Below are 27,112 nucleotides of genomic sequence, written 5' to 3'. Positions count from 1 at the left end.
AAGCTTATATAATCCACGACCACACTCCGATCAACGTTTGCATCGCACACGCGAAAACTGCCTGGCCATTTCACTGCTAAACTAAATTCCGTACCCTTTCGCTCCCTCACTAGACCTCACTTTTCAACTCCTTTACAGTGTATTGCATATCAAACTGCAGTACGAAACACACTGAAACAAGTACGACATCCAGTGGGACAAGCCTTGACTGAGACTGGATGACCAAGGTAGTAAACGCGTTGGTACCGAGCACCTGCGCATGCCTAATGAGGGTTTCACGCGATGAACACGCTTAGTGCTAGTACTCCGTATAAAACCCAGATATCACTTGCTCTGTAGGCTCTTGTATTCCCGTCTCTCCCCTGCACATTCACGAAAAGTAATGTCCAAGGAACTGAACCTGGCCACACCTTCTGGTAAGGAATTTGGTGGTTCACGAAGTAATATTGAGACGGCCAAGAACTATGTTGTCCAACGTAGTCTTTTGCGCTCCGTTTTTATAGTCGTCACTTGTACCGCCGCAATGATTGTCAATGTAAGTGTCTACCATACCTTCACTTGCTGATCTTTTGTGACATCTTTTTAAACTGTAGGTATCCAATACCACCTCTGTTTCTATCTCACTCCCTACAATTGAGAAGGATCTAGCTATCGAGGAAGATCAGCTTCAGTGGCTCGTATCAGCCTATTTTCTCAGTTCTGTGTGTTGCTGCTTCTATTTTGTCTATCTCAACATGGCGGCTCATCTCGTGTTAGAGTTGCCTTCTCTTGTACTCCGGCAGGTTGGCGGATCTTTATGGACGAAAAAAGGCGTTTATGATTGGTATTCTTTGTCAGGCTACCTTTTCTCTTGGTTGCGGCTTTGCACAGGGTTGGTGTGCCTTTCCGATCGTTCGCGTGCTCCGTCCACTAACAATGACATTACAGATGGTGTTACTCTCGCCGTTTTGCGTGGCTTCCAAGGCCTTGGAGGCGCCGCTACAATACCATCCTCAGTAAGTTTTTCTGAGATGTTTTTGATACAAAAGTACCCATTCACTTTCTCAGCTCGGTATCCTAGCACATGCGTTCCCTCCGTCAAGAGCACGTTCAATAGCATTCGCTACCTTTGCAGCAGGTGCTCCTGTCGGTAGCGCATTTGGCATGATTATTGGCGGTGTCCTGACCGAGCTTACCTCGTGCGTTATGATTATTGATATATGCTGTAATTCTCACGCTGTTTTTCAGGACGCATTGGCGTTCTATATTTTATTTGGCTGCAGCAACTTCAGCTCTCATTGGAGTTTCCGGTCTGATATCATTCGATGCTGACGTTTCCTCGTCGGAACTTGTCAAACGTATGGACTGGATTGGCGCTTCGCTTATCACAATCGGGCTGGTTTTGATTGTATTCGTACTTGGTCAAGGAGAAAACGCTTCAGATGGATGGAAAACCCCATGTAAGAATGTCGCTATACGTACGATATTGGCTAAAATCATAGACAGATATTATCGCGCTCCTGATCGTCGGAGTTATCACGGTTGCATTATTCCTGGTTTGGGAGTGGAAGCTGGAACGGATCATCGACGAGGATCCATCAAGAGCGACATCTATGTGGACACCGCCACCACTTATGAGGCTCTCGCTCTGGACTAGAGCAAAGGGCCGGATGACTGTTATTCTCGCTATCGCATTCTTAAACTGGGGTGCTTTATTCGGCTGGAGCTTCTGGGTTCAGGTATGTTAACGTTCCGCTTCCCCAGGGAAATGATATAATCGACTATATTCTAGCTGTATTATCAAAACTACCTGTTGTTGACAGCGGTCGAAAGTATGGTCCGATTCATTCCCATGCTTATCGTTGGCTGTTTATGCAACTTTTTTGTGGCGATCGCCGTTACTAAAGTGCCTTTGGTTATCATTGTAGGCAAGTGTCTATCTGTAGAATATGAGCATGCGAAGCTGACTCGTGGTCCAGTCACCGGATCGCTCTTGATGGCAACTGCTACCATCCTTTTTGCCCTAATCGACCCGTCCGTAACATACTGGGCTTTCGGTTTCCCGTCCACAGTTCTCATCATGTTTGGCGCTGACATCGTGTACTCCTCCGGTGCAATTTTCCTTGCCAAAACCTCGCTCCCTCACGAACACAGCGTAGCCGGAGCGCTATTCCAAACTATGACACAGGCAAGTCCCGTGAAATAACTAACGTTGTCCTACGCTAAACTGACATGTTTTTGGCTAGATCGGTGCCACATTCGGTCTAACTATATCTACAATCGTGTTCAACACTGTGGTTGATAGGGAATCTGCCAAGCTCGGCGTCAATGTAAACTCTAGCGGTACCAACGTGCCCATGTCTGTACAACTCGTGGGGTATAAAGATGCGCAATGGACCTCTGCTGCGTTTGCGTTGATGGGTGAGTACTGCGAAATTGTCTTGTTGAGAGTGTATTATTGATAATTTCTGTAATTACAGGTGCTCTGCTGGCAGCACTTTTCCTCCACAGTGTCAGTATCGCTGGATACCAGAAGGTTATTTAGACATCTTGATTCTGATTAGACCATGGCTGGACAACCTGCGTCTAACAGTGCCGAGACACCCGCGCCCCACTCAGTAAGATATCGGTATTCTGTACCCCATCAAGGACAACAGACACTAATTCCATTACGGACTCGCATAGTATGCCCTATTTATCTCCGACTGTACGAAGTGGTCAGTTTTGTCAGATGTAAGCACCACAGAAGTGGGAGATATTACTGGCATCTTTGGATGTTAGAGCTACTGCTGGCGCCACAGAAGTAGGAAGTGCTGCTGGTGTCTCGGATGCGAGAGTTATTGCTGGTGCCACGGATGGGTGAAGCTCGTAGGTATGACTGGCTAGTTAAAAGGCAGATCTTGCCAATTTGGACCCAATGGCGCATCATGTAAATAAGTCCGTCATAGACATGCGATCCAAAGTGGCAGAGTCAAACAACTTCAAGCTGGACGAGGAAGTTGCTGTATATCCCTCTGGCATGGGAGGAATGGGTCCGTCGTTCTCAAACAATGATTCCGGGTCAGAAATGCTCAAGAGCAAAAAAGGTTGCACCGTCAGTGGCAGCAAATTTCTGAAAACATACTCCATCGCGAACGTTCATACGAACGGAGCGATTTCCAATTGGCGACCATGGTTAGCGTTAACATTAGTTATTGGGATCATACTTGCGAATTAGTCATTTACGTCTCCCTCTTACAGATTAGTAGTGGTGTTTGAGTGGTGTCCATGTTCGAGGCACTTGAACTATATATGTTGCGAGTTCCAAAAATTAAATAAAATAAAATAAAATAAATTGGGAGGAGGGAGGAAGGGGGGAAGGATGGTTTAAGATGTACTTATACCTGAACACGCTTCGATATTTCAAGAACACTGATTACAAAGAACGACATCAGGTCTGATTAGGCTCTCAATTATGATGTGAATGTCATAAACACTGAGAGCTGAGGTTCCCCGGAATCCATCAAATCTGGGTAACTACCCCAATACTAGCTACTACCTTCCCACTCTCTTCAACTCAACCACCTCGTTCAACCCATCATTCTCTACCTTCGGCACCACTGTCAGAAGGCACAGGTAAGTTCAAGTTGACCTGCCTAGTACCCATGCTCGAGGATGACTGAGCATCTGCGCTTGTTCTGACGGAGCCGTCAGACATGCAGTGCACTGGCAGCGCGCGCGAGTCTGCTGTGCGGAAGACTGCTGACTCAGAGCTCGAGCCAGGATATAGCACCAGCGCCAGTCTTGGAGGGTGCAAATACATGTAGTAGGGCGGCATGTTTATGGTGTGTGGTACGTTCTGTGTTTGTAGCTGCCCGCTCAACACTGACATATTTACCCAGGTGCTTGTTTCGAGTGGTGACTGGGCAAATGTGCTTCCTGATTGGGGCTCCGACGCCAGCTGTGCGTTCGTGTGACTTCGAATGTTTCGTTGTGGTGCGTCAAGTCTCTGCTGGCTGTTGATGTTCGACTAAAATTTTCCCTCGTCATTTCTTTGATAGCACTTGAGCATAAAATGCTTACTTGTTTGTATTTGCAGGGCTGGCTCTTGAACACTCCTGGACAATCAGATTTATGACACTTTTTGCATGTCCTTTGCGCGCGCTGTTTCACTCTAACGGGTGCAACTGCCTCTTCTTCTGCAGGCCGCTTTTGTCCATGAGGTCCTGGGAGTGCAGGGTCGCTGTACTGCAACTGCAGTAGGGTCTGGCGGGAACTATTCCGACCCAGCATCATGCTAATCTGCCAGTCAGTTGGCTCCTCGTTTGCTGATGCCTGATGGCCATCAACTTGTTCGGCTACCGTCTGACGTGGAGCCGGTGTAATTTCAGGCATTCCAACTGGTGCTGCAAGAAGCTTTTGCAACTCTAGGTAAGCGCTATTGTTCTGCTCGACTGAGTTATGCTCATTTTGGTGCTCATTCCAGGTCTTATAATATGACTTGAGTTGTTCAGGAAGCTTTGCGAAAGAAATGAGCATGTGGATGACTGGCGATGGATGGTGCTATATGCACCTTATAAAATATGTGAGTGCCATTTGCATGATGCTGCCACTCCTGTGCAAGAGCTACCCAGTTTGGCTGCTTCCGCCCTGCAAACTGACCTGTGACACTCTTGATGAGTAGGCGGTACAAAGCCTTCTCCTCCACAGTATGGATCGGCAGAATAGCAACAAGAGTCTGCTGGTGCCTCGCCAGGTATTCATGCTTTATCTTACAACCTTTTGCATAGTCATCTCGATACTGACTCATTCCTAGTTTGGCACGAGTGGCTGCAGCAACAGGTAGGATGCTGAATGACTCGTTTGCAGGCTCAAAATCATTTCCATTGAGCCAAGTCGCCTGACCGCACTCCTGGTATGACGGCCGCACCACACTGGCAGTAATATCCACAAGGAGTGCAATTTGGTTGCGAGTCCAGATGTCATAAGAGCCGAGATAGATTTTTCCTGTTCGATTCACGGTGCCGACCTGTAGTAATTGAGTACAATGTTCTAGTACTTGATAATGTTAAGCACACCTCAAGATTATGTGTCAATGTGTAGTCGCGAAGTAAATTCACGGTCAACTGGGGTGATGCATTGAATGAACCAAATCGTCGGATGATGTTCTGATGAATCCCGCCCTCAACATTATTGGTTCCACATGAGCATCGATAGATGTTGAGACCGAGCTTGTCCGTTCTCTGCAATGTGTAGAAATGGTGACCTGGGGGATCTGAGTAGTAACCTAATTTAATGTTCTCGATGACTAGACGAGCTTTCTCCCATGATGCATCATTGAAAAGAGGCTGGCCAGTCACGGCATCCTTCAGTGGGCCATAGGTCTGCAGTACTTCAGTGACATGAGGTGCCAATATCTCTGGAGGTGGAACCAGCTGCTTGATGCGCTGCCACACCCAGTCCGAGTTGGTAAGGACCATCTGGCGAAAACATGTGTTCCTCTTTTTCAGTACTTCTTCGACAGCAGCAAGATCTACAGGGTCTGGTAAGAATATAGCATCTTGAAGGGCACAGCTGAAAGGACGGTGGAGACCATGGTGAATGGAAATTTTAAACTGGTCCATGAGGTGCCAGATATCCCCAAGAACTCGAGAGCGTACTTCATTGCTCTCAATGGTGACATTACAGGAAACAAGTTCCACGAGTGATTCAATCTGAGAGAGCCCATGCAGGTCCTTTTCTGCGTCACTGGCCAACTGTTCTGGGACACCAGAATCTCTGTCATGTGATAACCACTCGCCAACATCCAAGTCTGTTGTAGGCTCCGAGTCCTCGATTTCGTCAACTTGAAGATAAGGTGAATCATGAGGCTCATATGGTGATGATGGGAGTATTCTGGTGCTATTCTGCGGTGTTGTCTCACTGGTTCTGGTGCATGTTCGAAGATCCCGTTGATAGCACAGCAGCGGGAAGGGTGATTTAGTAGCAAGATTCGAAATTGGGGTTTCTTGATGGTTAGGTCGCAGATCTGCTCGAACAAGATAGGCAGGGACAAGGATGGACGTCACAGTGATAACAATACGAGTTTTTGATACATTTACCCCATCCAGCTGTTTTGGCTGGTGACGAGCTATGTGGCCATATGCCACTGCAAGTCCTCCATTTCGTGACATGAGCTGAACCTGGGTGCTGACTGGCATTGACAATGTCACTGGACCACAAGAAGGGATAGCCGAGAAAGACTCGAAAATAGCTGAAGCTGCATAGACGTCCAATGCGGCATATTTCTCTTGCTCTGGTGACAGCACAGGATCATCCCACTTTGTGCTAACTCGAATAGATGCGTCCTTTGGCAGATTTCGGTGAAGCACAAGTGCTGTTAAGTCTGCAAGGCTGACGCGCATGTGATCCGTCACATTTCGATCCTTGGCCATTGACCCGAGTTCGAGAGCACCAATGAATGGCTGTTCATTCGTGGAATCAGCATTGAAGCCACAGTCCTTGTATAGGCGAGTTAAGTCTGCTTTGACTTGGACACCAATTTTGCGGACTCGTTTCAAGCGCAAGACTACCAAAAGGGATGATGGCAGCTTCAGAAATCCATTGTCTTGCACATATTGACTGATCTGTGATTTTTAGTGAGAAATGATAGCAAAGTTTTGCAGACCATCAAGCATACCGGAATAAGGTAGATGGCCTTATCATATGCCAATGATACAAGGGAAACTCTGCCATATATTCCTGTCTCTCGGTCTACTGGCCACTCCAGGTCAAATGCAACATGCAGCTCCTTTTCCGCATCAACTTGTAGCTCATCCATGAGGCAATTCATTCGGTTATTGATCTGATAGGTTGTCCCAAGATGACATACATGCCAACCATCAGGTACTACTAAATCCTCCAATCCCGAACTCGGAACAGGATTTACACTGTAGAGAAGACTAGGAAATGCTCTCTCGAGGGCTGACTTATCACCGTGGACATTGTCCATGAATAGAATCTTGACAGGTGCATGCCCATATTTCGCAAGTGTCACAGGAATCTTGGCAAGGGCAGGCATACAGTCATCATGTCCCTTTGTTGGCGTGAGTGTCATCTTGCGACACTCGCCATAGTCATTGCAGGCAGTATGGAGGGCACCAAATGTTGCCACACCATTGACTTTACTGAGAATGCCTGTCACCTGTTCTGTTCTGAGTCAATAAGTCTTTGAATAAATCATGTAGACGGACCTTAAAGCTATGGTCATGACTGAGTGTTTCAGCAGACTGCATGGCCATATGTTGGTCCATCTCCGCAGCATGTCATTCAATGAGCGAGTTATAAAAACATCGAAAAAATTGGTGCATAGGAACATATCCGGCATATCCACTGGGGTCATTCCAGCAAGGAAAGGGTTGATGTGGTGGCAAGAGCCCAGATGCACTTGCTTGCATGCGCTGACAGACGGTCTCTAGGTATTGAACATGCAACTGCTCGTAATGGCGAATGTGCATCATTTGTATGTTCTTGGTGAAAGGTGATGGCCCAATACCCCTCTGAAATGAGGCTCGCAAGACACCAACCAAGCGGTCTGTCAGGCCACTTCAATATGTTAGGTGGAATGGAAAGAGGGCTGCTAGTGGTGGTGGTATGGCTTGCAAGATTGTAGGCAACCAGCTCTGAAATGTCTTGCACTCCTCATGCCCACAATAATATTGGTGTCCAATAATGAACACCAAGTGCTCAAGATCAACAACGCGCCGTGGCTGCTGTGGCCAGCTGAGAACGCGAAGCATGACTGGCTGCCCCCTCTTGGACCGCCAGTTTGCATCCTTGCAATTTGGACAAGGGATGCGCTGGAAGAGGTGGGGCAGCCATACAAAAAAATGCGGCCGGTAGAAGTCTCAGGGCTCAATCTCAAAAGGGATGACACAGGAAAATACCAGTGGAGGTGCAGTCATGGTGAACTGCCCACTCTCGTAACACACTGGTCTCCCGGTCTTTGCGATTTCAGAATCAAGACGAGTGCGGGCATCTGCATACTTGTCTGCAAGCCATGTTGGCATGGTTGCATGCAGTACCTTGGTCTTGGTACCATTGGCTGAGGAAGCATGTTCTGGCAATGGTGAATCAGGTGCTGCCGTGGTCGGAACATCTTGAATAATGTTGTTGTTGTCGTCACCGATGGCAGAAAATTTATCAATCATGCACTTGAGTTCTGCATCCGCCCCGAAAAAGAAGTTGTCATCATCATCGTCATCGTCATCGTAGTCACAGAGCAGCTGGTTGTTGGATTGCTTCGGTGAATTATTGCAGCTTGCAGCCTGATCTAAGCATAAGAGTTACTGTTAGTAAATACTTCTCAAATATAGTATTGATCAGTTGTACATACCTGAGTCGTCAATCACACTACGAGTCTGAAGATTGCGCGCACCACTTGACGCAGGAGCAGTGCTTGGCTGCGGAACAACTCGCACTGGCTCAATGTCCGACTCTCCATCAAAGATATCTAGCATATCAATATCAAAATCAGTGCACAAATTCATGACTTCGATGTTGAAACTCACCATGAATGACACTTGTGCTTGTTGGCGCACGTAATGATTGATCCGAGTCCGCGTGGGATGACTCACGTCCAGACGGAGCGGGGCTGGTGCTTGTGCTCAATTCCGAGTCACGAGTGCGTGGTTCCACTAAAGACAGAGCATATCAGCACTACAGATGGCATTGGTGTGAAAATGACTTACCTGGCTGCCTGGTGTCACTATGATGACTCCCTGCCTCTGCAGCCTGAGAGGTAGAATGTAAAGATGCTACAGATTACACAGGATATATGTTAGCAGCAAGTTGCACATGAAGGTCACATTTCGAAGCTCACCTGGTGTGTTTCATGAAATTCCATCCTTCCTGGGGTGTCCAACTGGATGGCCCACAGTGCCCGCATTGGGTCCATTCTTTGACCCTTTTGGACGACCGCGTTTATGCTTCTCTGCTGGCAGCAGTTGAGTGGGATTCATGGTGATAAGCTCAGGTTGACTGCTATAGTGTCAGAGGTCAAGGTGCCTGCCAAAAGCAGATTGTTTGGCTGAGTTAGTGTGTTTCTCTATGATTATATTTTCAAACTCAGTTAGAGTCTGTTCGGCCACCAATATTTGCGCCAGTTTATGCAGGTTTGGAATCTATGTTTTGCTTTCATAATCATAGGACTGTGCTGATCACAGTGTGACCATCAATCAATACTAAGTAGTAGGCATGCCCGTTACCCATCTACAATCTATCCATCATTGCAACTCTTACAGGATGTCTCGGGGGAGAAAAAGTGCCCGTGGTGGTGCAGAGCTAATGGAATCGAGAGATCGGTGTGTGTGGACGGAGGCAGATGAAACCATCCTCATCCAGTATGTCACCACCAACTGCTCACAAGGTGGTGATGGTATGAACTTTGATCACACATTTTGGGTTGCTGCTGCCGCTGAAATGGAAAAACACCTCTGCTCGGGTGCAAGCAAAACAGCGGCAGCATGTCAATCAAAATGGGGGCGGGTATGTACTACTACTATATCAGCCTTGGTACCCTCACTAATGATCAAATTTCAGCTCCGTGGTACATTCAACGTCGTCGACAAAGTGGCCAACGCTTCCGGACTATCTTACAGCATGGAACGCGGAGCTTCGATCACCCCAGAGTCCGAAAACATGTGGACCGACTTTGTGAAGGTAAAGTGATTTCAATTCGCATCAAACTACTACGACAATGCTAATTACTATGAATCAATAGAAAAATCCAAAGGCCAAAGGCCTCCGGGACAAGGGTTGGAAGCACTATGAGGCGCTGAAAGGTCTCATACCTGTCAAGTCAGGTAACAACAACTCATTCTTTGCCACCATCGCGACACAACCTCCCATCATTCCTTTGCCTTCTTCTTCTAGCAGCGCAGCCACCCCCCTTTCTTTTGATGAGGTCCATATGATGGACCTTGGAGATGCGCTCGATGGGATTGAGTTCCCTGGCTCTGTTTCAGGCAGCCAGCGCGCAACCCCCCTCACCCCAGAGAGCCTCCCTCCATTCAATGCCGCACAGCAACTGTTACAGTCACTACGAGAGCCCCCAGCTACTCGACCAGCCCTCTGCCACCTCACACGGCGACGACACGATAACCGGGCCTTTAGGCCTTGATGACAGATAGAAGAGAAGCCCGGAAGATGCCGGCTTAGATAAGCGGTCTGGACTGCGATGACGAACACTTGACGACATAGGTCTAGAAGACCTATTTATGTTATCAAGATAGAAGCCTGCCTCATGCATGGTATCTCTGACTCGATAGATAAGCAGATTAGAACCCAGCTTCAAGCTGAGCTTAGATACGACAGAGTAGCCTTATATAAGGTCGACGATTAAAGTAGATGTTCCTTACTTTAATCCTACTGGGTTTTGCCTCAAAACCTTTGTCTTGCTAAAGCTACCTGCTTGACATCAGATCTGTACCTTCAGAAGGACCTGAAGCCCCTTCTGCCTGTAATCTGCTATCATTGCTCGCCTCCACGAGCATACACAACTCTTACTTATCTGTAGGAGCCGACCTTCAGACTCTCAGCACGTGGTATCACTGTCGTGATCGTCGCTGTTAGATCATCCCAGTTCGCACATGGCTTAACGTCGTAACAGCAACCCTCCCTTGAGTCGGTCTGTGTCAGTGCGCCATCATCAACAGCTTCCGGTAAATGGAAGCTGATTGATGATGATGAAAGTACGCTTGATATCGTTACCCGCCCCCCACATTCAACGAAATCGGGAGACTCGGTGAAGTCTGCACGCCTGACGATGCCTGTGGCCATCCAGCAGATGGGGACCAGTATTGGCGGTCTTAACACAATGTTCAAGCGCACGGCCAATGCTCTTGAGGCCAACACCTCCAACACCTTGGCGCGATCAGTAGATCCCATCCCTTTGCGCAGGCAGAAGGCGGTGAAAAAGTTGCAGAGTGAGGGTCTAGAGGACATACAACTACTCAATATCTTGAATAAATTTCAGACCGACATCGCTATCATTGATATTTATCTCGCTATTGAGGTAGATAGTCTTTGGCGGTTGTTTTTAGAGCAGCATTCAAAGTAGTGTTACATGGATTCTTGTCGTGTCATGTTCTCTTGTATTGTACTTGTAGTAGCAAAGCAATATCACTATTTCTATAGATCATAGTCATTGATGAGGATCCAGTCTTAATCTGACAACAATGTCATCATTTGACTGAGATACTTTGGATCATAGTCATCGATGAGGGTCCGAATGGCTATGGTATTAACGCGACTACAGTACTAGTGGTTCTATGAGTGCCTGCTCCCCCCTCTGAATCCTTTCCCTGTTGTAGGCCTCCCACATCTCACTAGCAATCTGGTCACGACGGAGGCTCGCACGAGTGCGTGCGTACTCAGTAGGAGGACCGTTAGCAAGGTTTCCAGTGTCAGTGAGAATGTGCGCATCTAAGACATTACGATAGTCCATCATGTCGTTTGGATCGTGAACTCGAATAACGTTGTGCACGAGACACAAGGCAGGAAGAATGCGCGTTTGAATGTCCATTTTGTACTCTGGTGGGAGGAGAAGAGAAGGATACGAAATCGGCGCTTGATGACACCAAAAATGCGCTCAACAGCATTTCGAAGCATTGCATGACGCAAATTGAAAAGTTCTTTGCGATTACGAGGCCTATGTAACAATGTGAACATAAGTATGAATGGTACTAGCAGAATGCATCATACAAAGTATTAGCACAACCCCACTCTGCAAGATGATAACGCACGCCCCGAAACGGGACCAGAAGCTCATCGCACGAGCCAAAACCAGCGTCCGCAAGATAATACTTTCCCTCAGGGATATTGAAATCGGTAGTACGAGCATCATGATAGACACGAGCATCTGCAGCTGACCCCTCCCAACCGCTCAACATGTAGGTAAACGAAAGGTTGAATGAACATGCCGCGAGGCAGTTTTGAGAGAAGTTCCCCTTGCGATCCCGAGCGGCATGCCGATCTTCACCAAAAGGATGGCATGCGATGTGTGTACCGTCAATGGCTCCGATAGTATCAACAAAGAACAGGAAGAACTTCGGGTTTTTTGTGATTTCAGGGGGAGGAGGGCTATCTACGTCGGGCAGGTGGACATATGTCGTATATATCGGTGGCGAGGAGAATGCAAAAAGAACCCGTTTAAAATACCTGAAAGAACATAAGCTTGATACCAGGACAGCAACAATATACGTACTTTGATATTGTCTTGTTGGACCGCTGAAAGTGTTCACCAAGATGGCAAATCGAGAGACCCGTGACAGACGCATAGAGAAATATAGCAAGCTGCTCTTCGAGCAGTACATGCCTGGAATCTCTGCAACCTGCTTGCCAAAGGAGATTGATGAGCACATAGAAAACATGCTTGTGGACCCCAAGCTCGCATCTGATGCGTTCAGGGTGTCCAGTGAGAAGTTCGGTGACCCATGCAGTCCCCGACAAAGTGGAGGTATGATACGGCTCTTTGTCGTAGTAGGTGTTTGAGTAAGCTTCGAGCACGGTAGTTGTTGCATTGAGGACTGTAATGACCGTGCGCATAGCATGCATGGCCATCTGCATGATGCATGCCAGATACCTCTTATCACTCTCCTCTGCATCTTCGTCCATCTCCTCTGCCTCCACAAGGTCATATTCGTCCTCGTTAGCGTCCTCGTCGTAATCAGGATCAAGAGGCATTGTATTGATAGTAGGACAAGGCATACGGTAAGCGTTATCGGAGCGTGACATCTTGTTCAAGCTCCGACGATTAGCAAAGCCAGAACCAAATTTTAACTTGCGCAAATAACGCAAATAATGGTGGCCGAACAGACTCTTAACATCTAATTGCGCTACAACTACTATCGGTTACCACAACTTCGGTCAACCACTGGTTCGGACAGTCACACAATGTAACACGATAGTAACACAAGGTCACATCCGCCGAAACAAGCTCCGCTCGGCATTCGGTATCAGCGCCTTCAAGTGCACAGGCCGAGTCGTAGTGTTCGTTACTCTAACTGAAAGTTAAACAATTCAAACGTTTTATTGAAGGTGCATTATAAAGCGGTACAAATTTATGAGGGGCTGTAGGAACTATGTAGATGACTGGGACAGTGTGGTACAAAAGAAGGTGCTGCAAAAGAGTAGGTAGGTGGTGCCGCTGGTGCGTAAGATCCATGGGACATGATATTAGCTGACGAGTGTGGATGATATTGTAAGCTCGAAGGAGGAGTATACAATGTGTGTTCGAGTCCTGCAGGTGGCCGTGAGACTGGGAGCAACGAGCCGAAGCCAAAATGTGGTGTGGGGGACGACATTGAATGGCTACTACTAGTAGCGTTGATATTAGGTGCGGAGTCCTTGCTGAGTGGGATGTGTTTCGAATGTGTGCGACGCTTTGCACCTCCAACTTGAAACAATGCAGAAAAACGTGCATTGTCTGCCAGCGCCGGGTGCTCGTCAAGGTGTGTCTTGATTTTGTTGGTTAGTGAAGCAATTGTGTCCTTTTTTTCGACAGCGACTCCGAGAGCTTGTGTGATAGTGAGAAAATCGTCCTTAAGCTTGTACGAGGAGAGTGGAGCGTCGAAATCTTTTGTGACTGCATTTTGGTTGATCTTCACTGTCCGTGTGGCCAGGGCGTCTATGGCATATCTCAAACACACGAGTCCGGAAAGCACGAGCATGGAGAGGAGTGGTAAAACTTGAGTTGAGGCGGCACCAATCCAGCAGTGCGGCTTCCTGTGACGGGCTTAACAGTTGGCGCTTCCTGGCAGCACTTTGAATTGATTGGTGGCGCCCGGTTGCACGATCATGTAGAGTCTGGAAAGAAACCTAAATAAAAGATGTGAGGTCTTATTAAATGTTCATCGAAGCACAGATTATCCCAGACTCACCTGGTGAGCCTTTGCTGCTGCCCTATAGCTCTTATACGTTCCTCCTTGGACTCCACCAAGGGCTTCTTGAATCCGCGACTCGCGCTGGATTGTTTTGCTTGGAGTTGGAGTGTGGGCACCCTTGCCCCGAGCGCGCCCCATGCCCTGTCCAAGATCCTATCAATGGTGAGTGGTTCGGCAGATCTGAAACTCCGCTACGGCAGACTCGGCTTGGTGACAAGCAGACGTGATCTTTGGCTCTGTCACACCTGAACAAGGATCTCAATCATTTCTCGACCAATTTCAATTATTCAACTTCGCAGTAGTGTATTATAAGTGTACAGTGATATGTGGTCAGACAGAATATGAATTGAAGTAAAGTTGAGTGAGATATTGAAAAGTGTCCGAACCAGTGGTTGACCGAAGTTGTGGTAACCGATAGTATAGTTCAACCGCCATGTTCGACAATGGGCTTGGGGGTTACCCGTCACCGGCGTCACCGGTCACCCGTGACTATCTGGGCCTTGCACCAGAACCTCATTGGTAGTGTTTCCTAGTGATACGTCGCAATCCTCAAACATATCTGCTTATAGGTTTTATGTCTTCAATGCAGGCCTAGTACTATTCGGGCATTCAATCGAACCCTCCGTGCACACGCTATTCCATGCACCCTTTTCAGCACACGCCAAATCTGAGATTTTACATGCCCCCAGGTCAATACCTCATGTGTTCGTGCAGATAGCTTAGGGTTGGTTTCACTTCTAAGAGTTCGGAAATCACAGTCACATTTGCAACAGGGAGAACGGAACGGGTTCATGAACCTGCGATGACGAAGGCCTTCCTTGTCATCTTTAGTGATGGGCCAAACATCTTGGATCATAATCCATAGCCGAAGTAAAAGTCTACAATTAGGTGGAAATAAAGCCTTGACTTCTACACTCGCTATGTACGAAGAGGTTGCTAACGAGGCAGCTTTGGTGTCATTAGTGGAGAAACAGGCGCTACTAAATGTTTCTCGGCCAACTCGACCACCGAGATAAAAATGATGCCGATGTTCTTTGACCCGGTGCTGTTGTTTCCTGAGGCTGGGAGAATGTTGTCCGCCGAACTAGTATGTGGTGTCTGGCTTTTCTTACATGAAGTTAACTTGAAGTCAGTTCCACACCCCAGATCAGAGTGCAGCTGGCTGCAAATGTCTTGAACTTGAGGAGGCTTCACGTCGCAAGGACACTTGCAATGTTGTCATTTATAGACAAACAGGCGCTGGTAAAAGTTCCTTGATCAACTTGATTGCCAGGACGCAGAAGGTGCCAACATCTGACGCCGAGGGATGTACGGCTTAAACCACCGTGTACGAGCATGATATTGTGATACAGAACAAGATCACGAAGGTACAGCTATTCGACACGGCTGGTCAGTGAAATCCGCTATCTCTCGTGGGCCCGTCACTGAACTAAACTGCAGGTCTTGACGAGGGCTCTCAGGGAACTGTACCCAATGTGCAAGTTGAGAATGCTCTGAAGAAACTCTTTCAAACTTATCTTCGTGTATTGCAGTGTGCAGGGCACAAAGGACGCCTTGGTGCTCCGGCGCAACTACAAGTTATTGTCCGAAGTCAAGAGAAATGTTCCCATCGTCTTCTCGTTACAGCACTGGAACACCGAGAACTGGAAATGTAATAGTGGTGGAGGATTGACGATAGATCCATCTCAGACCTCAGGATGAGCTTTGCTGGCCACACCTGTATCACCGCGTTGACCATTCATGAAGGTGATACGGATAAGATCAGGCAGCGCCGCGAACAGTCATACCGCGCCGTCTGCAACCTTGTCTAACAGTTTTGCCCGCAGAATGGGACGAGGCTTCACAGAGTTCGTGCTATTCCTCCTGCAAGGTAGACTATCCCATCGACTTCAACGGGTGTTCGATACCATTGGCATTGAGGAATCGGGTCTTGAAAAGAAAAGATACCATGCGGCAGTCGCAAACGCCTATAGATTCGTCAAGACGTTGGATGCGGAAGATGGTGTTGACCTGCTTCTGTTCTGCGTTCGCGCCTGCCGAATCACCACTGCGCTTAGAGAAATCACAGATTCTCTCATGGATTCCTCTCACAAGAAGGTTCCCATCGTTATAGCAGCTACGAACCTCGAGCAGAGGATGGAGGACTGGTGGAAGTGAGGACGTAGCATCTTCACTCGATACTAAATTCACGTTGCTGGCTATGCGTGCATAACCGCTGCCAACGGATGAGAAGGCATACCATACACCAACAAGTTGATGAAGAATCGCATGTCGTGATCCGCAACCTCGTCAAGGAGAGTTTCGCATGGACAGGCGGGAACAAAATGTTCGTGTCGTTGTTGCACGGCTGGAGATTCTTGTAAAGAATTCGCATATCTGCAAGAGGACCTTAGTTACCCGTCAACTGAAGCGTTATGACATATCCTGAAAAACCGCCTGCGAGGACAGTTGGCCGATATGATCGAGCAACTACCTACTTGACTTGCGTGCTGTTATGCTATTCTACTTGCAGATCATCCTTGAAGCTTGAAGCTTGAAACTTATATGGCTAGGCGTTTCTTATTCTCGCTCCTTTATCACTACAATAATAAACTCAATTCCTTCTCCCAATTTCAAAAACCTCGTTCGGGATGGAGTATACACTATTTTTAGAAATTTACCGCCACCAACGGTGGGAAATTCACGGCATTCCATCGCCTTCGAAGGTCAGCAAGTCGTTCTGGCGGTGACGGATATGGCCCTTTACACTCTCTTCAGCTCGCGCTGAATACACTCAGGGCTACTTAAGGGTCGAAATGTCAGAGATTCAACCCATGATCGCGCCGCAGGAGGATGGCTCTGGTAGTGTACCAGAAACAGTACACGAACCACCACAACCGACGCCCATCACAGACCAAGAGGTGGGAGAGTATCGGGAGCAGGATCGTTTTCTACCCGTGCGCACTATCGTTTATCTGGCTTGATTGACTTATTTATCTTTCTGATAGATTGCAAATGTCTCCCGCATCATGAAGCAGTCCGTTCCACACACCGCTAAGATTGCCAAGGATGCCAAGGAGTGCGTTCAGGAATGTGTTTCAGAGTTTATAAGTTTCATTACTTCTGAGGCCGCTGAGAAATGTCAGATGGAGAAGCGGAAAACGATCGGAGGCGAGGATATCCTATACGCCATGGTGTCTCTAGGGTTTGAGAACTATGCGGAAACACTGAAGATTCATCTGGCAAAACTGAGACAGGTGCGTATTTTTTCCGTGATATGCTTTATGGGTTGTAGTAAAACTTGCGTCAGCACCAAGCAGGATCCTCGTCAAACCCGCGACAAGAGCATAGAGAAGATTGATTCTACTTTTTTGTACCTGTACTATTCATGTACCACCGTATCAGCTACTTTCGCAATGCCTCTGTTTTGCAGCTCACCTTGCCACTTCGGTCGTCAATGCCCGAAGCTGACTTGGAAGTTTGAGTGTGTGATGGCAGCGTCGCTCAACAACTCACGGTGCTTACTGAGGTATCTTGGGCCATATTTCCTTAGCACACTCCCGCCGCAGCTGATAGCAACACATGTACGCACTCCAGACACTATCCAGTACTACGATTTTCCGGGTAAGAATTTGAGATTAGAATATATCACGGTCAATTCACGATAAATCACGGGTATTCTAAGGGTGACGGAATAACCTCTCGGCAAATTCCGTGACAAACTCCGACACATCATCTCAACTACACGACCAGCGTCAACGACGTCGACGGACACCCTCAAATAATTCCCCATGACTGTAAGTCGCTGTTCTGTGCATCTGAACCCCTTGATCAAGCATCGTGCCACTTCTGATATTGTTTTTGATGGAAACTGGTCGAGTTTGAGATGGATGGAGGTGCCACATATCCGATGTAGTCAATGCGTTGGTGCAACACTCATATCACATGGCGCATAGCAAACGATCGTTGTCTCTCGGATGCTTGAATGAATTAGATTCTAATAATGCTATTCACTTGTAGGACTCGACTTTCAAACGTTTCGTAGAGGTTGGACGAGGTACGATTGTTTATGACTTGTGCTACACTGAACGAGCTAAAGTATCGACAGTGGTCCTTCTCAAGTCTGGCCCATCTGCAGGCAAGATCGCTGTCATTGCTGAGATCATAGACCACAACCGGGTGTGTACAATGATATCATACACAAGAATAACCAACTGATCTCATACTGTCCCGCCAATGTATAGGCAATAATTGACGGCCCAACCACTGGCGTACCGCGCCAATCCTTCCCCTACCGCCACCTCACCCTCACCCCTATTGCTCTAACAAAACTTCCTCGCGGCGCAGGGTCTGGCGTTATCCGGAAGCAAGTGGAAAAGGAGGGTACCGTTGCTAAGTGGGAATCCTCAACGTGGGCCAAGAAGCGTGCTGCCATGGAGAAGAGACGATCACTGAACGACTTTGAGCGGTTCAGCGTGATGGTCGCAAAGAAGCAGCGGAGGGATGTCGTCAGGAAGACCCTGGCCAAGGCTGCATAGAGGGTGTATGCATACAAAATATTGGACATCTTGGTAGGATGTCGCGTCGCTGCATGATCCACATTTCTCTTACATCTGTTATGCCTACCATGATATATGCATGCGCTATTCCCGCATTAGATTGCTAACCATTCGCCTCGAAGTAAGATCTGTTATTCTCAACTAGTCGGCTTGTCCCGGGCTTGAGTGAAACCCCTTTTTGCTCTTTCGACCGTTGCTTCTGCCTCCACCTCTACTAGAGCAGCTGATGCCCAGCTATGAAACCCCCCCTTGTCGAACGCTTCTCTAAGGCGGTCCTCTGCTTCTTGCCAATTCCATCCCACAGGTTCAGAAGCAGGGTTTTCTGTTAGCGTAGAATCATTACCATCATCTTGGTGAATTTCGGCTGGACGATATATTTGGTATGCGAGGACGGGTAATTTGGTTAGCACCGCATGGCGCATACGTTCCGCAAACTCATTGGCCTAAGCATAAGAAAAAGTTGCTTGAGTTTCAGAAAGAATAGTCATGACATTGCAAGGGCGCACATCACGAGCATTGAGAGTTTTCATTACTCCCCAAATAGAGGCTGTGGCACCCAGCGTCACAAGAGCAGTAGCGATGCTAAGGGCTTTGAGGGTGTACAGAGGACCGTTGAAAAATTGTTCAGGGTTATCTTCATTTGATACGGATGTTTTAGGAGGCGGCAGACGAGTCGGGACCTCCCTTGGTACCGTTTGTGAGGCAGGACGGGATCGTATTGCAGGGGAATGCAATGAAACAGGCAGCGTTGATGATCCTCGCCCTCGTCGAGGAGGTGCAGTAGCTTCCTGAAGATTGCGGGGAGTAACACCACGCCTATATCGTCGCAGCATGATGATCGGCACTACAAGGGCTACGGATGAAAAGGCCAGCTGTGGTACATATGAACTGCCAGTCCATACAATTGATTGAATCGGACCGGGCAACTCACCAAGGTCACTGGAACCCATTTCGGAACTTGGTGTTTAGTTCCAAAGATACTCGTCCGTAGACCAGTAAAACCGTCTTCCTTTGCATCGTCGGAAGACGTCGTTTGTCGCGTCATTCGCGCTAGTAAAATGTTGCCAAGCGCCGAGAGGAAGTGTAAACAGAAGAATCACGTGGTGTCGACAATGCTACATTTGATCTACTACATACTGTGCATCTCGAGTACATCCTTCAAATTTGTTCCGAATTATCGCTTTGGCCAAACGCAAACGCTCGAGTTGATTGCCATCCGCGACAATAAGTAGCGCTCACTTGTGAGTATTCATGGTAGCGTTCACGCACAGTTGCTAAGTCACGTTTTCATTTCGACCTCACTGATAGCACCCATCGGCATATATTCTTTGGTTTGTCTCGTCGCCAGTGGCTCGACACACCATGTCTGACCCACGATTTGCGCGGTTGAAGACTGACCCCCGTTTTCGACGCCCCAAGAAACACAATTCAAAAGTTGTAGTTGACGAGCGCTTCAAAGAAATTTTTGATGAAGACAAGGAGGGAAAGAAGAAATTGAAACAAAAAGGCAAAGGAAAGGACAAAACGGGTGCGCCTCAAACTTCATTTTCTACTACTTCTCACCTCTTCTATTGTGGCTACAGGTCGAGTGGATAAATTTGGTCGAAAAATTTCTGAAACTCATGAAAAGGACAACCTCAGGCGGTTTTATCGGCTAGAACATGAGGAAGACGAGGAGGAAGAGGATCCAACTCCCAAAATCCCTGACTATGCTCGTGGTGGTGTTCTCATGGAGTCCTCCGAATCAGAGGCGGAGAGTGAGGATGCAGGTGACTCTGGCGGCGAGAGCGATGGCCCTGGATTTGTCACATTAGGCAGGGACCTTGATGAAGAAGGCGAGATCGATCTTGATGAGAGCGTATTTGCCGATCTGGACGCACAGGCTGCTGCATATGTGAGGACAGCCACGGAGGATAACAGTGAAGAAGCGATGGAGAAGACCCGAAGACTAGCTGTTGTTAATCTTGATTGGGACCATGTCCGTGCGGCGCATCTTTACAAAATATTCTCGTCACTTGTTTCGCCAGCCGCGCCTGCTATCCTTCCGACACCTGTGCCAATGCAACCCAAGGATGAAACATCTCTCCAGAACACGAAAAGCGCAAAGGCGACTATCGCAAGAGGGAGGGTGCTGAGCGTCCGCGTCTATCCAAGTGAGTTTGGGAAAGAGCGCATCACAAGGGAGGAGAAGGAGGGACCACCTGTAGAGGTATTCAAAAAGAAGTTAGAACATGAAGAGGATGTCAATGAACGTACGATTCACGAAACCGGAGACGGAGCGGACTACGACGAAGACGCTTTGAGAAAGTATCAGTTGGAGAGATTACGGTGCGCTACCTCCTTACATATTTTTAGCGCAGTGTTCAATGAAATGTTCAAAGGTATTATTACGCAATTGTTGAATGTGATACCACCGAAGCTGCCGTGCACATCTACAACGAACTTGAAGGCACTGAGCTTGAGCGTTCAGCAAATGTGTTCGATCTCAGTTTTGTGCCCGATGAGATGGCATTCGATGAAGAATATCGGTGAGTCCCTTTCGACCTTATTTGTGGACATTCCTCTAACCGGAGCCATGTACAGCGATGAAGCGACAGATGATCCTGGAACACGTTATCGAGCAGTAGAGTTCGTGACAGATGTAGGGGAATTTCATCGTTACCATTCATTTTTCACCCATTTTGCACTTTCAGGCTCTCCGTCATTCAAAAGTCAAGCTCACGTGGGACGACGATGATCCGGAGCGCAATCACATTACTAGACGATCGCTGTCAAAAAAAGAGATCGAAGAAGCCGACTTTAAGGCATATATCGCATCGTCATCTGAATCTGATAATGATAATGATCCAGATTCTGTATCGAGGAGGAGGAGCAAGAAGAACACCCAGAGAGACAAGCTTCGCACTTTACTTCTTGCCGGAGACGATGACGAACTTCCAGAAGGGTGGGGCCGGGATGACGAGGCAGGAAAATATGATGATATTGACATGGAGATCACGTTCGCCCCTGGTCTCACTGAGGCCAAAAATCTTGACGACGAAACGACAATGGAGGCATATCAAAGAAAAATGAGGGAGAAGCGTAAAAAAAGAAAGGAAGAGGTCAAAGTAAAAGCTACGACAGTCACGAATAACGAAGGTGAAGGGCGGCCTGGGAAAACAGTCTCTTTCGATGACGACTTCTTCGAGGGCATAAGTGGCAGAGGCAGTGAAGGAGAATCTGAGGCAGAGAATACATCGGGGTCGGCGAAGCGAGTGTCAAGACGGGAGGTCGACAAGCCAGTGCCACGCGAGGAGACGAGGTCAGACGTCAAAGTGGAGAAGAAGGGCAAAAAGAAAAGGGGGAAAAAGAAAGTGATCGATGATGATGAAGTCCAGGACGACTTCCTTATCGACGTTAAAGATGATCGGTTCAAGGCAATCCACGAGGATCATCAATTCGCCATCGATCCCAGCAATCCCCGGTCAGTGGCTGTTTTTTACGCTACCAATGACGCTGATGTGTTCACAGCTTCAAAAAGACGAAAAGTATGGTGGCACTTATTGACGAACGAACTAAGCGCCAAAAAGGGAGTCTACCTGAAGATGAGACAGGCGCACGACTCCCCGCGAGGGTGGATGACACTAGCCTCAAGAATCTCGTTGAGAGCGTTAAACGGAAAAGTGCAGCGGCTGGTCAGGGTGGATTTGGGAAGCGGCGTAAGCTATAACCTCAATTTTTCCTACGTTCATCCTCGGTTTGTCGGTGAGACATGCGACGAATACTCAGCGTCATCATACTTATTCTCAAGTTATTTTCGTGGTCATTACATAGGCATGAAAATCTTCATGGACCAGAGATATCGATTGCGAGTAAAGCCGAATCAATGACGATATCATTATTACAGCTAGGTTTTTGGTGTCAGAGCAGACGGTGAAGTGCACTTGCGTTCAAGTGCCCGTGCGTCACACAAAAGGAGCTAGCTCAAGGTCTTGATGCAATCTTCACCGTCCAACCAATGGCAACCACACTTTGGCCTCGCATTGTAATTCGTTCTCACCCAACCCAACTCATGCTCTTCATTCCAGGGGACAGTCCCGACAGACGATCCCACGTATTTTTCCCGTTCATGCGTATCACAAGCAACATGTGCCGAGTTCGGTGCTTGTGCCTACATTCGTCAAGGGCTGCTACTTTGGGTGGACACGCTAGTGTTTTGCGTTCGGTCTTGATTAGCCTTATGAGTAGTCAAACCAGGCACGTCTCAAGGATGTAAGATATATATGAGTACGGAATACATGCGCGCCAGCGCCATCATAGGCTTCTAAGTAGATACAAGCTAACACTAATTGTTGAAAATTATATATACATGTACTCACCAGAATTGAAGGTCTCCTACAGAGTCATAAATCTAACTATTCTAAATGTCTATAGTCACCACCATCTATTCATCGACTGTCCCTCTCAGCTTGTGTATTTACCCAAATCCCTCTTCTCCACCAAGCTCTACCACGTCCCAGCCATCTTCCTCTTCTACGATACGTTCACTCCTCATATTACTGAAGCCAGCTTCTTGCGCTGAACGTCCCGGCCGTATTCGTGCTGCCCGAGCAGGACTAGCAGCAGTGGCTTGAAGGACCTGGGCAAAGTCGAGCGTGAACGAGGGAGGGGTTGGAGGTAAGAGGAGCGGAGTGGTAGAGTGCGACCGACTATAATGGGATATCAACATAAGAACGTGTATTTCGGATAAAAGAATGAATAAACGACGAAGCAAGAATAAAGTGCCGGAGACTCACCGCCCAAGCTCCCCGCTGCAACATACAGCCCACAAATTACTCAATGCATCGCCCGCCTGCGACAAGGGAATCTCGACACCTTGGCTATGAGCGAGATAACACACGTTGTAGAGAAGCATCGCAAGGCCGGTCGTGAATGATTGGTTTTGGCCATGTGCTGGGACCTGTTCTGGAGCTTCTGAGTCAGCTAGTGAGACGGGTAGCGTAGGGGATGGCGAGGAAGAGGGAGAAGAGGGAGTAGAGGAAAGATTTGATGTGAGGTGCAGAGGGTGTTTGGCTGTCCATCTATCCGTAGGAGGAGATAATGATGAGTGAAAAACTCAAGTCGTAAATACAGTAAGTGACGCACTTTGCCCAGGATTCAGTCCCTCGCCCTGCTCCGATCCAAGGCATACCGACACCGAATCTTCTGCAAGACCACGAAACTTCAAAAGGGAGTTTGATGCCTAGGTAGAAAGTAAGAAGCCCCAGAAAGTGAATGGTCTGTGTTATCACGGCGTTGATGTGATCCGGTGGATATCCTATGATATGTCCTATGTGATCAGATTCTTGGCATAGTGAGTAGTTGTAACGTACGTCTAACATCTCCCGGTACTGGAAGAACCAATCCGCCAACAGTCCATTCTCCTCTTGCGCCCGCCCGCCCGCCCACTGCAGGTCGTCCCCCAACTTCGACAATGTGAAATACCTCTACCAGCTCCTGTACAAGGCCTGAGCGTGCTCTAGCAATAGTTTGACTCAACACAGAGAGCTCCTGAGATTCCTTGGTAAGCGTTTGTGATTGGGGTGGAAGGAGACGTGCAGCATGAAGTGTGCGTTTGCGTTGAGCAAGGGTCTCTCGGAGGGTACGGAGGCGGTCGCGCTCTAGATCGTTTAGAACAATAGATGCGAGCAAGGGTAAGATACGTACTGTTCTCGCAGTCTCTTCTCACTTGGGCAAGGCTATCTGCTAACTGGTCGAGGCTGTGGTCCGCTCGTGCAATCTCTGCACGAAGGAGGCGACCAGATTCAATAGACTTGAATGCCCGGGATGCGCGAGCAATATGCTCATTTCTGTCCGAGGAAAAATGGTGAGTTTGAAGGCGAAAATCGCGTAGACTGCCAGTGTATGTGAGGCAAGGTCAGCACAGGTTGCGTTTCATGACAAATGTTTTGCATACTGGTTTCTCAGACAATTTGCACAATAGTACTGACGTTGTCTCAGCTCGCAGTTCTTACACTCCATCGCATCTTCAGAACCTTCAAGAAGGACAAGGTTGAGGTAAGTACTGTAAAAGCAAGGTGGCGAGCGAAGTACTGGATGACGTAAGGTTCACTGAAGAAGCAAGTTGCCCTGCTCAAAAGACGCTGACTTTTTCTACCAGAACATCACATGCATCACCTGTATTATCAGTAGAAATCAGGGCGTCCTATCATTAGTGAATGTTCAACGTTCAACTGTAGCCTCCTGAAGCAAGATATGGAAGTTGTGATTATATAGGATTCTTGTAAATAGGTTCGGTTAAATATATGGTTATGTTACAGCAGTTTGCATAATGGTAGAGGCCGGCGGTATTTCCAAAAAAAATGTGCATTTATTTGCAAAAAAGTAGCGCTACAAAGATCGATTTTTATCTCAACAACGAAGCAAGCTATTGACATGGTCCAAGCGACAAAACTGATCAGAAAAATCGAACGCAGACGGCCAGCGAAAAAACTAAGCGATTCGGTGAAGTTCGTAGTCACCTGCTCTCAGAGCCAACAGTCTACAACAATACTTTTTTCTCCAGTCAAACGTCTCCCTTACCCCACTATGAAAGGTCACAAATCGTCGCAAGAACTATGCGAAATTTATAAGGTCAAAACAGAAATAGGTTTCAAAGTTCAAAACTTTTTTCTCTTCTTGGGCTGGTACATATGTTAGAGGGATTTCCAAGGATCAATAGGAGCCTGGAATAAAAGAAAACGGCGGTTGGGATGTGGAGATAATGTCGAAATACCGACTTTTTCATACCTGTGACCAAACTCAATATTCTCGACCTCCAGAGACCCTATCTATCTGTTTCTCCGTTTACACCCCTCTAGACGTCCCCGTCCCTGCTCTAACCATATATGGGGCGTCCCTGCTTCCTTTTTTCCCATCTGCCGCTTTTTTGGTCGGAAATGGTAATCCCTTACCTCACACCTTCCTTTGTTTATTTAAGATGTATGTAACCGTCCCTGTGTCCCTGCTTCCTTTTATTCCCACGGGGCGCAACCATCCCTGCGTCCCTGCTCTGAAAAGGCAAGCGTCCCTGCGTCCCTGTTCTTAAAAGGCAAGCGTCCCTGCTCTCAAAAGGAAACCATCCCTGCGTCCCTGCTCTGAAAAGGCAACCGTCCCTGCGTCCCTGTTCTCAAAAGGAAACCGTCCCTGCTCTCAAAAGGCAACCGTCCCTGCTCTCAAAAGGAAACCGTCCCTGCTCTCAAAAGGAAACCATCCCTCGTGTCAAATGCAAGGTAACCATCATTTCAGTTCATATCAATACTGACCAGCAGTGGGATGCTCCAATTCCGAAGACGTCACTGCTGGTGTTTGCTGAGCCTTCCCTTTCTCCAGCTGGCTTCAAATAGTATGTCTGAAAAATGATTTAAACCGTCTCATACACACTTGTAGACTACTGGACTATATATCTAAGAGAGTGGTAAAATGCAAAATATAAAGTGTGAAGCCGACAAGAGGAATCAGAGCTGAAAATAAAGGTCAAGTGGGAAAATAAAACAAGAAATGAGAGCTAGATAGATGTGAAAATGACATGAGGAATGACGTCAAAAGACAATAAAACAGGAAAATAAAAGAAGGAATGAGAGCGAGAAAGAGCAAGAGATGCAAAAATGCGAAATATAAAGTGTGACACTGAAAGGATGGACAAGAGCCACTTAGAAAGGCCAAAATGCGAAAATGAAAGAAGGAATGACTACGACAGAGAGGTAAAATGCGAAAATGATAGGAGTAATGTGAGCAAGACAAAGACAAAGACGAAAATGCGAAAATAAAAGAAGGAATGACAGCAAAAGAGATGTAAAATGTGAAGACAAGAACACGAAAATAACAGCAAAAAATCAAGTAAGAAAGAGGTGAGGTGCCACTCCCTCTAGCCTGTAATGGCAGAGTATTCTTGAGCTGTAATGCTTGAGAGAAGGTGCTACTGATTTTCGCTTCTGCTGTGTTTTGGTTCTGGAGGATATACGTAGTGCATATCCTATCTATATTTCAATACTAAGTATACTGGCTCGGTCACAACTCACAGGGACATGCATATGATGCACGTATACAAAAAACTCATCTAGCATCCATACCAGCGCCGGGTCGGTTATTCCTCAAATTCGGAGTCTACTTGCATTTCAGACATCTCCTCCTTCCGGACGACCACAATTACACCCAGGTACAGTTCCAAGCTCATTATGCGACGGACAGAATAACTTATGATATGTATTTGGTAGATCAAGCTTGCTTTCTTGGACAAGAGTGACCCAAAGCAGATGTGGACGTTCCAGGAGGTCTAAGTGAAGCTTTGACCTAGATTCACCCAAAGAGGGTTAGAACAGTCCAGTATCTCCTTTCTTTTTGCTTGTCGTCGTCGTCGTTACATGTGTTTCAAGTTCGCCTGTTTATAATTCGCCCATCCTTGTCTGCCATGCTGCCCATTTTATCAGAACTATGGTGCGACATAATTCTGTGCGAGAAATTTGAGCTGTTGGCACATAGCAATGGATGTCTGAGAATCTAGATTACCACGATGAGTCCACAACACCAAATTTCTTCACAGATATGGTGGTTTTTGACAGAGACCCAAAGCGGCCACAGAGAGTAATGCTTTGGCATCTTATCTAAGTAGATCCTTTTATGAGCAGGCAGACAAATGCGTGAAAACAGCCAGTACGATCTCAAACGATGGAATAA

At 47.4% G+C, this 27,112-nt stretch overlaps 10 protein-coding genes across 10 annotated transcripts; 5 read left to right on the top strand and 5 right to left on the bottom strand.

Moving 5' to 3' along the window:
* Positions 1 to 382: 382 nt before the first annotated feature.
* F5891DRAFT_1255233 (major facilitator superfamily domain-containing protein) lies at positions 383 to 2,845 on the top strand (the record flags this gene model as incomplete). The annotated part of the gene is made up of 11 exons (XM_041369986.1): positions 383 to 535; positions 594 to 701; positions 757 to 871; positions 928 to 995; positions 1,048 to 1,178; positions 1,228 to 1,439; positions 1,486 to 1,718; positions 1,772 to 1,907; positions 1,959 to 2,167; positions 2,226 to 2,400; positions 2,460 to 2,845. The coding sequence occupies 11 exons, from the start codon at positions 383 to 385 to the stop codon at positions 2,522 to 2,524; spliced, it is 1,605 nt and encodes a 534-aa protein (XP_041230472.1). The 3' UTR covers positions 2,525 to 2,845.
* A 1,314-nt stretch (positions 2,846 to 4,159) lies between these two features.
* On the bottom strand, positions 4,160 to 7,369 carry F5891DRAFT_717553 (uncharacterized protein). The gene is made up of 4 exons (XM_041372941.1): positions 7,191 to 7,369; positions 6,638 to 7,146; positions 5,037 to 6,584; positions 4,160 to 4,987 (listed from the first exon to the last, which is right to left on the bottom strand). Exons 2-4 carry the CDS (start codon positions 7,052 to 7,054, stop codon positions 4,469 to 4,471), a joined length of 2,484 nt encoding a protein of 827 aa, XP_041230471.1. The 5' UTR covers positions 7,055 to 7,146; positions 7,191 to 7,369; the 3' UTR covers positions 4,160 to 4,468.
* A 475-nt stretch (positions 7,370 to 7,844) lies between these two features.
* F5891DRAFT_1183541 (uncharacterized protein) lies at positions 7,845 to 8,893 on the bottom strand (the record flags this gene model as incomplete). The annotated part of the gene is made up of 5 exons (XM_041366295.1): positions 7,845 to 8,269; positions 8,333 to 8,449; positions 8,508 to 8,633; positions 8,688 to 8,730; positions 8,819 to 8,893. 5 exons carry the CDS (start codon positions 8,891 to 8,893, stop codon positions 7,845 to 7,847), a joined length of 786 nt encoding a protein of 261 aa, XP_041230470.1.
* Positions 8,894 to 13,058: 4,165 nt separating this feature from the next.
* On the bottom strand, positions 13,059 to 13,667 carry F5891DRAFT_1183537 (uncharacterized protein; the record flags this gene model as incomplete). Its single annotated transcript, XM_041366294.1, has 1 exon — positions 13,059 to 13,667. The coding sequence occupies one exon, from the start codon at positions 13,665 to 13,667 to the stop codon at positions 13,059 to 13,061; it is 609 nt and encodes a 202-aa protein (XP_041230469.1).
* Positions 13,668 to 15,091: 1,424 nt separating this feature from the next.
* On the top strand, positions 15,092 to 16,037 carry F5891DRAFT_944579 (uncharacterized protein; the record flags this gene model as incomplete). Its single annotated transcript, XM_041374567.1, has 2 exons — positions 15,092 to 15,188; positions 15,718 to 16,037. Coding segments are annotated over 2 exons (417 nt in total), but the record flags the coding sequence as incomplete, so codon positions are not given.
* Positions 16,038 to 16,690: 653 nt separating this feature from the next.
* Positions 16,691 to 17,296, top strand: F5891DRAFT_1009931 (histone-fold-containing protein; the record flags this gene model as incomplete). Its single annotated transcript, XM_041360619.1, has 3 exons — positions 16,691 to 16,816; positions 16,868 to 17,116; positions 17,170 to 17,296. The coding sequence occupies 3 exons, from the start codon at positions 16,694 to 16,696 to the stop codon at positions 17,218 to 17,220; spliced, it is 423 nt and encodes a 140-aa protein (XP_041230467.1). The 3' UTR covers positions 17,221 to 17,296.
* A 109-nt stretch (positions 17,297 to 17,405) lies between these two features.
* F5891DRAFT_717473 (ribosomal protein L14-domain-containing protein) lies at positions 17,406 to 18,629 on the top strand. The gene is made up of 5 exons (XM_041372940.1): positions 17,406 to 17,483; positions 17,545 to 17,656; positions 17,880 to 17,916; positions 17,968 to 18,038; positions 18,104 to 18,629. The coding sequence occupies exons 2-5, from the start codon at positions 17,651 to 17,653 to the stop codon at positions 18,395 to 18,397; spliced, it is 408 nt and encodes a 135-aa protein (XP_041230466.1). The 5' UTR covers positions 17,406 to 17,483; positions 17,545 to 17,650; the 3' UTR covers positions 18,398 to 18,629.
* On the bottom strand, positions 18,531 to 19,511 carry F5891DRAFT_1103200 (uncharacterized protein). The gene is made up of 3 exons (XM_041363610.1): positions 19,350 to 19,511; positions 18,925 to 19,290; positions 18,531 to 18,861 (listed from the first exon to the last, which is right to left on the bottom strand). Exons 1-3 carry the CDS (start codon positions 19,461 to 19,463, stop codon positions 18,556 to 18,558), a joined length of 786 nt encoding a protein of 261 aa, XP_041230465.1. The 5' UTR covers positions 19,464 to 19,511; the 3' UTR covers positions 18,531 to 18,555.
* Positions 19,512 to 19,780: 269 nt separating this feature from the next.
* On the top strand, positions 19,781 to 22,127 carry F5891DRAFT_944561 (uncharacterized protein; the record flags this gene model as incomplete). Its single annotated transcript, XM_041374564.1, has 6 exons — positions 19,781 to 19,946; positions 20,002 to 20,746; positions 20,800 to 20,946; positions 21,002 to 21,059; positions 21,112 to 21,881; positions 21,929 to 22,127. 6 exons carry the CDS (start codon positions 19,781 to 19,783, stop codon positions 22,125 to 22,127), a joined length of 2,085 nt encoding a protein of 694 aa, XP_041230464.1.
* A 747-nt stretch (positions 22,128 to 22,874) lies between these two features.
* On the bottom strand, positions 22,875 to 24,418 carry F5891DRAFT_1162271 (UV radiation resistance protein and autophagy-related subunit 14-domain-containing protein; the record flags this gene model as incomplete). Its single annotated transcript, XM_041365288.1, has 6 exons — positions 22,875 to 23,106; positions 23,194 to 23,478; positions 23,543 to 23,714; positions 23,770 to 24,057; positions 24,104 to 24,291; positions 24,354 to 24,418. 6 exons carry the CDS (start codon positions 24,416 to 24,418, stop codon positions 22,875 to 22,877), a joined length of 1,230 nt encoding a protein of 409 aa, XP_041230463.1.
* Between the last annotated feature and the right edge of the window lie 2,694 nt (positions 24,419 to 27,112).

Source organism: Suillus fuscotomentosus (genome assembly GCF_016647785.1).
Source record: "Suillus fuscotomentosus strain FC203 chromosome Unknown F5891scaffold_8, whole genome shotgun sequence".
Classification (NCBI taxonomy): Eukaryota; Fungi; Basidiomycota; class Agaricomycetes; order Boletales; family Suillaceae; genus Suillus; species Suillus fuscotomentosus.
The sequence above is the reverse complement of the archived record's forward strand: the minus strand, read 5'-3'. Positions and strand labels throughout refer to the sequence as shown.